General features: G+C 37.1%; 1 protein-coding gene across 1 annotated transcript; it reads right to left on the bottom strand.

The window, feature by feature from the left end:
* Positions 1 to 480: 480 nt before the first annotated feature.
* Positions 481 to 10,581, bottom strand: rab35b (RAB35, member RAS oncogene family b). Its single transcript, XM_084389245.1, has 6 exons — positions 10,256 to 10,581; positions 8,139 to 8,189; positions 7,051 to 7,174; positions 3,766 to 3,890; positions 3,265 to 3,389; positions 481 to 2,828 (listed from the first exon to the last, which is right to left on the bottom strand). Exons 1-6 carry the CDS (start codon positions 10,305 to 10,307, stop codon positions 2,700 to 2,702), a joined length of 606 nt encoding a protein of 201 aa, XP_084245371.1. The 5' UTR covers positions 10,308 to 10,581; the 3' UTR covers positions 481 to 2,699.
* Between the last annotated feature and the right edge of the window lie 1,160 nt (positions 10,582 to 11,741).

The following is an 11,741-nucleotide window of genomic DNA, read 5'->3' on the forward strand; positions in this document are numbered from 1 at the left end:
ATACAGCTAATATTAAGTCTTTTGTAATAGTCTTCAATTCCAGGCAAAAGTGTATTTATCTGTACATTTGTAAGTAATATCATGGTAAACGTGTAAATAAGGAAGATTTTATACTTTCCATAAATGTATGCTATTTATACTCATAGTAAGTACAATATGGTGTATGTTTTTATAATGATCAAATTCTTATTTTTTCAACAGATTCCTTGAAAATACCAAGTTATATTACAAATGCAAGCATAAACATGTCCATGTTTAAAAAGCTTCCAATGTCTTCACGTGGAACGCACTGTGATGTGTCACAATAAAAATGCAAATGCAAAAGTTTCTCAATCATCACTTATTTCGGTAATAAAACGGCGGAATCATTGCAGTCCTGCAATAAACATCAAGATAGAAGAGCTTGTAAAACAGATGTGCAACATGTTCCCTGAAGGTGCTTAATAAAGACGAGGACAAAAAAAATGCTTGTGTCAAATATTAATTCTTTAAAATATTTTATTAATGATTTTAATTCATAAAGGGGAGGTCCATAATACATTTCTTTTCTCCAGTGTATAATATAACCACAGCTGAAAAAAGTGTTTCAACCAGCACAGTCTGCATGGACATGTGCTAATATACGAGTATACGCACATATATGGTGAACAGAAGTCACGTGACTGGGTTGAATTTGGCTCACAGCACAGCTAGGGCTTCTGGTGTGTTTTGGCTTACTGGTTTAATACGAATACTGAAAGTATTCCTATTTGGTGAATCTCACAAAAACGCTCAAGAGCATCAAAACTCAAAAGAAGAAATCAAATTTTAGATATTAAAAGTGAACCAATGAGGCTCTATCTTTTTTCTCTGTTTTGCATATTTCAATTGTGAAGCATTTATCTATTATGATTCCATTTGTTGTAATGACATTAATGCAGATCTAAATTCATTGCGTTACATAATCAGCATTTTAATCTCTCTGCATTTGTTTTTTTACATTCACAAATAATAATTTGCATAAAAATAGGCTTCTTTTTTCGTCATGAAAAATATTTTCTTTAGGGCTGAATTGTGACACGGTCACGTTTTCGTGAGATTCACTCCTATAGAGACCGCCAAAGGAAGATCTCATAGGTTGGGTATCTGTCAAAGGTAAATCTGCCATAAAAGTCAAGAAATGTGTCTTTTTAGGGACGAACACAAACAGATTCACCCCTTTGGCTTGGCATCTCCTGTCCACATATAAAAACATATTACATTTGATATTAGCAATATACCCTTTGCAACTGTGCATAAACATGGTAATTGGTTTTTTTTTTTTACTTTGCTTGGATCAGTGTCTTCTGGGTCCAGATGAGTTGAGGATCTTGTGCTCCATACAGGACTCGTAGCAATGTGTTACAACCTCGTATGACATTAACATCACTCATCGATGAGATGCAGGAGACGAAATCTAGTTCTTAACATCAGCTTCAATCGGGTGCATCCACAAACCCAAAGATGCGACTCCAGCGTCCGTACGAACACAGCAAGTCTATGGCAACACTGAACGAGAGGGCGACTCTGTCATGATAGCATCTGAGATTACGGCAGTATCTTCCGCCCTCATCCTCGCGGGAAGCACAAAAAGCAGAAAAACACAAGCCTGAAGCGGCAAAAGACGTCTGTGAACGTCAAAGAGGCTCTGCTGTCCTCGGCCTGAAGACTTCATCCAGATAACTAATCTCATGAAAGCATGTTCAGCCCTAAATCTAAAGGAAAAAAAATCAACTATATTTTGCATGAAGCCTATTACAAGGCCAAGGATTTACGTTTTTTTTTTTTTTTATCTCATGATAATGATTGACTCAATTCTCTTCCCTAATGTTCATTACTGTAACGCATCCAGATGTTTTAATGCACAACAGTAAAAAAAAAGACTATTTTAAAGGAGTATTAAAAGGCAGTACAACAAATACCATCATGATGTATAAATACGACTTTTCTTGCATCGTAAAATGAGAATTTGGGGGGGAAATGCGCTTAAGTGTATTGGTCTCAAACAGACTTCATTTTCTTTATGCAAAATAGAATTAATTTCACATTTAAAACATGGACATGCTCTTTTTGTGAGATTAACCCAATGAAAGGAAGGGAAAAAAAAAGATCAAATGAGAGAATCAAAAGACTGCTATTTGACGCATCACTGATTAATATGGTCTAAAAATGTGCTAAAACTGAAAAATGTTTGGCATCTGTCTTGCACGGAGTCCATGATGAGTGAATGTCTGTAATTGCAAGATTTCATAGAAAAAAAAAAAGGCCTAATTGTTCTTGCAGAAAAAAAACACTGGCATTCCACAAAAAATGAGAGAAAGAGATGATGATGATGATGATGATGATGAAGAAGAAGAAAATAAAAATCACTCCTGAGATGGTGGATAATAGAGAGTAATTCTGAAAGCATACAGAAACCTGCACGGTTTGGCGATCATGTCAGCTTGCTGGTCCTTCAATAAAGGAGGAGGATCTTTTATTAAATATCACGAATTCCACATGAAACTCCTCGACTCCGATAAAATCTGTACATTTTCTTTTAAAAAGTCTTTGTGGTTTGTCTCGGTCCAGAAAGGACTGCATTCTGTCCGCCCGGTGTTTTTGTGAAATCGTAATTGAGACGATCACAGTCCGTCTTGCATGTGCCGCCCGCCGTGCAGAGGAACGTGTCTGTTCGTGCACTAGCAGCATTTTTTCTTTCGTTTGCTATTCTTGCCGAGTTTAATCACATCATTCTGCTGCTGTTGCTGCTGTTTGGCCACAGACTCTTTCTTTGCCCGGAGCACCAGCTCTGTGATGCAGTTAAACATCTACACAAAGACCAGAAACACACACACACGTACACGTTACTGTACCATCCAGCACTGATTCTAATAAAAACTAACACACTTTACTCAACAGATCCAGCTATAAAATCTGAACGGATGAGCCGTGTTGGAAGCCGCTGTAGATGACACACACGCATGCATGCCTATACAATATATTATTTTTTTTATGTCAATGTTTAGTTAAATTTCAATGTGCCAAGTTTTCTTTGACAACTTTAAACTAGGGATGTGCACAAGTAATCGATTATTCAAGTAGTCATTCTGTGAAATATGAAATAAGATATTCTAGAACAGAGCAAAACTACATTTCATTGATTTTTTCCAGGCCTGGAAGCTGCGCATTTGTGAGTCAGGAGTGTTTTAAGTGTTTTTACAGCACAATCTGAACGGTCCTAAGACAGAGCCCTGAGGAACTCACCTCCTCCACGTTGACATTCTCTTTTGCACTCGTCTCAAACAGACTGATGCCCATCTGCTCTGCGAACTTCTGTGCGTCATTCGTCTCCACAACCTTAGAGTTTGGATCGTCGTTTTTATTGCCCACTGAAGGGAGAACATGACAGAAGTGGAGAGAGACGTTAATACAGAAGTGACCTTTGGCAGTTCTACTAATTCATGTACTAAAGGTTTCATATCATGGAAAATTGGATGTTTTTTTTTTAATACATAAGAGTTTCACTAACTGCACCCCCTCCCCTTGTCCACCCTGACCATTTATTGAAACTAAAATGCAAAAAAAAAAAAAGATTCATCATGGTAATAACATCACAACCCTGAGCTCCTTAAATTATGACCGCACACAGAATGAATTACATCCACATTTCATTTGCAAAGATGTTAACCAATCAAAATAAAACAAGTGGGCTTGAAAACAAATAAAATAAAATGTATTGTGTAGAGCCTGCAATGGTGAACTGACCTAATATTCGACAGACGTCATCACAGTTCTGGTTTATTTCATGCAGCCATCGTTTGACGTTGACAAAGGACTCGGCACTGGTGACATCATACACTACTATGACCCCATGGGTTCCTCTGTAATACCTGAAAATGGAAAATCAAGAGTATTAAAGACTTAGTTTAGTTTAAAGGAATAGTTCACCCAAAAATTAAAATTAGCCCATGATTTATTCAACTTGACGGACGGATCGCCTGCGATAATTAATGCGATATGGCTCAGCTTGTGAACTACGGCTCTGTGTAGTAAATGCCGCTCCATCTGAAAGCAGGTGATGGCGATTTACTACTAATCAAGGAACCGGCTTTACTGACGAGATGCGCATAACAATGTCATGCGATATATCGCCCAGCCCTACGACATTCTTCTTTATATTAAATAAAGTTCATTTAAAAAATGTCCTGGCTCTTCCAAGCTTTATAATGGGAGTCAATGGGAATATTTTTTTGGAAGTCCATCAAAGCGCATCCATCCCTGATAAAAGTGCTCCACACGGCTCTTCGGGGGTTAATAAAGGCCTTCTGAAGTGAAGCGATGCGTTTGTGTAAGAAAAATATCCATATTTAAAACTTAAAGGCCCGGTTTCACAGACAGGGCTTAGACTAAGCCAGGATTAGACCATAGATCAATTAGGACATTTAAGTAATTTTTATAAACATGCTTAGAAAAAAACATTACCGATGTGCATCTTAAAACTAAAAAGGCACTGATATATTTTTAAGATCAGTCAGTGCAAGTTTATTTCAGTGGAAACAGCTCAGACTTACATTTTAGTCTAGGACTAGTCTTAAGCTCTGTCTGTGAAACCAGGGGATAGACTAAAATAACTACGGTAGCTTCCGGCAAACGGACGTTCGCAAGTCGACTTACGCCAAAAGAGCAACACTGGACGATGTATGACGTAGATGTAGGAGTAGCGTAAGCTTTGACGGCTCTCGCGGATCAAACAAACAGGGCTGGACAACCGTGTTCGTCATTACGTTGTGCGTCAAGGTCAAGGGTTACTCTTTCGCCGTAAGTCGACTTGCGTAGGCCGTCTGCCGGAAGCTAGTTATTTTAGTTGATTAAGGTTTAAATAGGGATATTTTTCTTACATGAACGCATCGCTTCACTTCAGAAGGCCTTTATTAACCCCCGCAGAGCCCTGTGGAGCACTTTTATAATGGATGGATGCACTTTGATGGACTTCCAAAAAAATATTCCCATTGAGCTTGGAAGAGCCAGGACAGTTTTTTTTTAACATAACTCCGATTGTTTTCGTCTGAAAGAAGAATGTCCTTTACACCTAGGATGGCTTCAGGGTGAGTAAATCATGGGCTAATTTTCATTTTTGGGTGAACTATCCCTTTAAGTAAGAGTTTAGTTTTCAGTTACCAGCAGGAACCAACAGTGAACAGAGGAACAGCCCTCTGACTTAAAAGCACAGGCCATCTTCTGTCTCCAAACACAGACACAAAGACAAGTGCACACACAAAGAGCTCTTTGAGAGGTCTGTAGCGACCAAGCCCTTCTGTCATTGGCCGAGCCTGTCACAGTTCTGCCTTCATAGCAGATCAAAGCACATAAACATGCAGGAACATGTACATACACTAACGAGACACTAATGAAGTGGCATACATTCTCTTGTTAGCTACGTAATGACCATCCAATGTCGCCACATCAACACCAGTCCAAATACAAGAAATGCGTCTTTGCATTTTGAAGGGCAAAAATGTAGTTTAAAGTTTTGAATACTTTAATGTAAGCCATATGTTTTCACTTAAAGCTGCTTTTACCAATAATGCCTTAAAAATCTATAACCAAATTGAAACTTTCAATCTATTTTATTAAGCATTTTCTGTATGAAAGCTTCTACACAAATTAAGCTGATTATATAATGGTGTTTTTCACCAGTGTGTTGTTTGCGAATGATTGGATTCTCGTGCCACACGGAACTGTGCAATAAAACCCATGGAAAGCTTCAGTCCCAGAGTGCCAATGGTAGATGTGGATTCCCAGTCAAACAGCAGCTATAAAACGTTACACAACTAATGAGAAGCTTCAAACGGATTCCCTGAGGTGTTCTGTTAGTGAAGAGCCACGCTCGTACACACAACACCCAGAAAAACACAGTCGTCTTGAAACATTGTTCACTTTCTTAAATAAAATATGTTATTACTTAGGGCTGGGTAAAAAAAATATATATCGAATTTCGCGATTTTAATCTATTCTCATTTTTACGAACCGATACCGTTTCCCAAATCCCAAGAATCAATTAGTCATCCTGTTTTCAGTTGATGAACGAATGGAACATTGTAGCGCGCATCCCATCCAATAAATTGCTATAATCTTTGTGCTTTGTTACTAAAAATATGAAACAAAAAAACAAATTTTGGCGCTGTGGCGTGAGATCGCTCTGGCTCAGCTCAAGAGAAGCACATGATCTTCTCTTCCGCCTTAATAATATCAGTTACAGCACGAAATAAACATGAATGATGAGCGTTTCAACCGTGGAAATTTACCTCAGAAAAACCATATCCAGTGACCATAAACTCGTTAGTCAGCTAGAAAAATGTGCTCTAGAGAGGAGCATTTAGCTAAATATATGCACCATATTACATATTCATTATAATTTTTAATGTTCTTCAATATTTAATGCATGTTTGAATAAATCTGGCAAGTTTTTATGACAGCCACCATTTAAATGTTTATATTTCATATAACTTCATTAATTATAAAAATAAATAAAAGTGTAATTTAAGTGTTTGTATACAAATCAGTTCATTTTTACCTTCAATATTATATAGTAGACTAATGTAGGCTAGTAGGCTACAACTGACTCCCCTAGTTCACAGCATTAGTGAAGAGATTTGTTTTCCTTGAGAAGATTTGACATGTATTGTCCCTGATATCTAAAATAATCAATACTGAATCGAAATCTAATCGAATTGTGAAATGTGTGTCAATACCCAGCCCTATTATTACTGAAGCTAAGAGTGAAAGCACTATTTTAATACATTTTTAAAGAGAAATACCAGATATAATTTATTCCGACCGAGTGTTTGGTTTGATATCTACTGGGTTGATTACTGCGAGCTTCCTGTCAGACAATATCGAACACAAGCTTCAAGCACGTTTCAGTTCTGGCGATTTTCTCAAGAAGTCTGAGTACGAAATCTGAAAATGTTTAAAGAAACCTCTTTGTATTGTGGTTTACTCTGAGACAGAAAGCAGCAGGAGTTTGATCATTTCACGCGTTTGACTCACGTAGACGTGATGGTTCTGAAACGCTCTTGCCCGGCTGTGTCCCATATCTGCAGTTTCACCTTCTCTCCGTTAATTTCCACCGTCCGGATCTTGAAGTCGACTCCTATAGTGGTGATGTAACTACCTACAACACAATATTACACCAATCAACAATGTATGTACAATCTTAATATATTAGGTTGGGCTTTTTCAACCCCTTCATTTCCATAATTAGTTCTACAAATATTGTACAAAAACATCATTTTAGGCACACTGTTGGCCTACACATCACATGAGACATGATAAAATGACAACGATTTCAGCTTAAACATATTAAAATTTAAGAGACTGAATAATCCCAACTAATATTTACAGTGATAAAAAAAAAAAAAGAAGTCTCTTCTGCTCACTAAGGCCACATTTATTTGATCAAAAATACAGTAAAATCTGAAATATTATTACAATTTCAAATAACTGTTTTTTATGTAAATATATTTTAAAATGTAATTTATTCCTGTGATCAAAGCTGAATTTTCAGCATCATTACTCCGGTCTTCAGTGTCACATGATCCTTCTGAAATCATTCTAATATGATGATTTTTCGCATGACACAGATGACATGACTTGACATGACATGATTTAATGCTCAAGAAATATATCATATTTTTGTGGAAACCATGATAAAAAAAAAAAAATGTTCAGGATTCTTTGATGAATAGAAAGTTTTTTAAAAAAGCATTTATTTGAAATATATTTTTTATGTAACATTATAAAATATGTTAACTGTAACAATTTGATTAATTTAATGCATCCTTGCTGAAAAGTCTTACTGACTGCCCTCAATTCTGAACGGTAGTGTATGATTCATAAAATTATATTATTTCTCTTTTACAAGAGTTACTTGAATTTGTTAAATTCCATAAATTATTTCATAAAAAATAAAATCTGCAAACAAGAACTTGGAAGTATTTTAATTGGTCCACTACCTTTTGTTCATTAAATAAAATTAAAAATTAAAAACACAAACAACAGCTGTAACATTATCACGTTCCTGGCTTCAGAAAATATGATGAGTTCGTACTCAAACATGATATGCATCTTGATCTTACCTGAAAAAGTGTTGTCTGCAAAACGCAGCAGAAGACTGCTCTTTCCAACACCTGGAACGACAAACAACAAACAAAACCAAAGAATGAGGGAAAAATAAATAAATGATACAACATATGATGCAGCAGATTTCAGCTGAATATGATAAAAACTGGCTCCGTTAAACCAGACAGGCTAACGTCTGCTCACCATGTGGTTTCTCACACTGCTTTCAAATTTACTGCTGATAGATAAAACCTAACATTTCAGAAACATGGGGTCAGGACCAAAGTAATCTCAAATACCACCAGCATAATATCTCATCCACACTGACTGCAGATTATTGTACATTCAGACTGTCTGCAAAATGAGTGTCACTTTCTTCAGCTCTCATGGGTTTGAAACAGTAATGGAGAAGGCCATATCAGTGAGCTCTTGGGATTTCTTTGTGGAACACGAACGTCGGAGACTACAGCCGACAGACACACCGACCACTGACTCTCAGAAAGGAAGATAAACCAAGCAAACATCCTCTCCTGACAAACGACGCCACGAACACACAGGATAAACGAGTTTACATGCTTTCTCTAGTGGAAGGGCTGTAGAAAGGCAACACAGATTCCTGTAGAATGAGTAGAACTTGTGCATGATTAACTTGTTTAACATGGAGCACATCAAAAACATGACCTTGCAGTGGACACAATATTTCAGCCGTCTCAAAAAGACCACTTAATCTAACCGCAGTTAAATATAGCAAAAGCTTAAACCTGAAAATCTTCTATTACATGCCAGATCATCACCAGTGTCCAAACTGAGCCCGTCCATCAGAGAACACAGCAGATTTCCTTTCTTCACAGACCACAGATCTGCAGCATATCATTCAGTCCCTTTATTAGAGGTCAGATCTGAAGCAGAGGTCAAATAAAAGCCCTCAAGAGGACAGAAACACTGAGGCCTGTGTGTCCATCTACTGTACGCTCAGTGCCAGCGTCCATCCTTCATGTGTGTATTGGCCAGCTCTGGTGACTGACCAATTGTCAGGATTAAAACTTGACAGTAAAGAAATTCTGTAAGTTGTACCTGACTAAGCTAAAAAAATAAATTAAAAAAGTGTGTGTGTGTGTGTGTATATATATATATATATATATATGAAAGAGAGAGGAGTATAGCAACATCAAGGTCATGGGTTCAATTCCCAGTGAATGCATGAACAAATACATAATATATTATAAAAATACATAATATATGAACTTCTTTATATAGGCTATATATACATGAGCTCAATCAAGTTTGGATGAGCTGTATATTATTAGTATTTTGATAATGATATTCTGATATAGTGTGTGTGTGTGTGTGTGTGTGTGTGTCGACTGCTTCACACTAGAAGGTGCACAAACTCAAACCACAAGAACCACTGTGAGGTGTCGCTGCTCTTTTAACCATCCATTGAAATAAGGACACTCGCCTTTACTTCTGTGCAAAGAATAAAGCAAACACTACATCTCATTTCCTTCAGCTGTCACACACACAATAAATCACACCACAAACAACAAGTATTTCAGTGTCAAAATCAGCAATTGCAAACACTTGAAGTATTCAGATCAGTGACAGCCCTTCATCATCAGGTCTGAATCTGTATCTGTGCCTCTCAAATCCTGCAGGATTTCTTCATTAGTCTTGAATATGAACAGAATTCCAGAAAGTGCCACAACACCATATTCATTTTCAACTAGATCTATTATTGTATCATTTTTAAACCAACTACGTAAAATGTTTTGACTGTAAAGTGTTTATCTTCTGTCGTGTTATCTAATGCACTGACATTCAGACACATTAAGTGTGACAGCAAAAGCTTTCTGTGGTCACTTAAATCAATGCACTTCTGTTCTAGTACTGAATAAGTGATGGTAGAGTAAGAGTGATGAGCTGCAGATCTGACTGTGGATCTCGGGCCTGTCTGCTGTGATCAGCCCATAAAGCAGCGGCACAATGACACAATAAACACGCTCATCTGTCCATTAAATCAGACCTGCGCTCATTTACAGCCTGTCGGACCTCACAGCTTGACTATGAGACACTCAAACCCCCACAGAGCCTCGCCCCGGCCCGCTTCCCGTCCCGCATCCCCGGCGTCTCTTACCGCTGTCCCCGATGATCAGCAGCTTGAAGAGGTGATCGTAGTCGCGGGCCATGCCGGTGGAGTGTGGCTCAAACCCCGCGCCTTCACTTCAGCTTTACGCCTCTCTCCAGCCGAACGCTTGGCTGGAACCCGTCTGAGGTTCTGCCCGGAGAAGAGCGGACAATTTCACCCCGATAGACGCCGAAAGCAGCGGGTTTGTCGGTGTCAGGAGTCAGTCAGTCAGTCGCTCATTACCGGAAACGGCGCTTCCTCCTCCTGCACCAGCGCGGCTAACGGACCAATCAGAGCGCGCCGACGCCGTATGACGTCACAGCCGCCAACGGGCCAAACATACAAAGGATGTCACGCTCATTAAATTATTATTATTTCTTTTAAATCATAAAATAGGTCAATGACAAATAAGATATCCCAAAGTGATTTTTTATTTATTTAATTTATAAGAATGAAAGTGTCAGTATGTAAAATTTTGACAACGAGCCCTTTGACGAAGGATCAAAGGATGTCACGCTCATTTAATTATATATACATATATATATATATATATATATATATAGATAAAAATATATTTAAATATATATATATATATATATATATATATATATATATATATATATGTAGGTCAATGACAAACATTATTTTAATTTAATTTAAAATAATTTAAGTGTCAGGATGTAATTTTTCATTTGCAAAACGTTAAAAATGTTTACACTACAACAACAACAACAATACATTATTCCTTGTTTACATAATGCATAATATTTTGAAAATTATTTTTCACGTTTTTTTTCTTGAGGTTAGCTTAATATTGGCATCTTTATTTGAGACGGACCCTTACAAGCCCGGCCAAAAAAGAAAAAAGAAAAAAAAAAGAAAAAAAAAAGTTGCTGTTTGGATTTAAATAGGCAAATGCTTAAGAGTCTTTGATTGGATCATTATTGCAGTGATTATGCATGAAGAATAATTTCCAGAGTTTAAATTCAGTGAAAGTGTTTGGGATGTGCTGGAGGAGACTTTACAGAGTGCTGGACTCTTGGATTGACAATACAAGATCTTGACCAAAAACTGGTGCACCTCCTGATGGAATTAACATAACATTTATATTATTAAATAACACAACATTTGCATATTTAAATCCAAACAACATTTTCTTTCCCTGCCGGGCAGTGTATAAATGTAATATATGCATATTTGTATTTATAGTGTCATTACAGCAAAATGTTTAAGCATTTTACCAGCCACCTTAAAGTTGATCAAACTTTTAAAAAGTACCTTGTATATAGCATGATATTTATGTGTTACTCATTAGGGCCAAGTACTATATTGTTGAAAATATTACCATCTGATACCATGGTACCAATACAGACTACAGTGCCCTTTTTGTCTCATTCTTTCTTCCTTTGTGCCAACACAGAAGTATATTCATGTCATCTCAGCACTTTCTCAGTGAGAGCCAGAAAACTTTTCAAAGCAGTTTAAACTTTTGACA

Source organism: Rutilus rutilus (assembly GCF_951802725.1).
Source record: "Rutilus rutilus genome assembly, chromosome: 19".
Classification (NCBI taxonomy): domain Eukaryota; kingdom Metazoa; phylum Chordata; class Actinopteri; order Cypriniformes; family Leuciscidae; genus Rutilus; species Rutilus rutilus.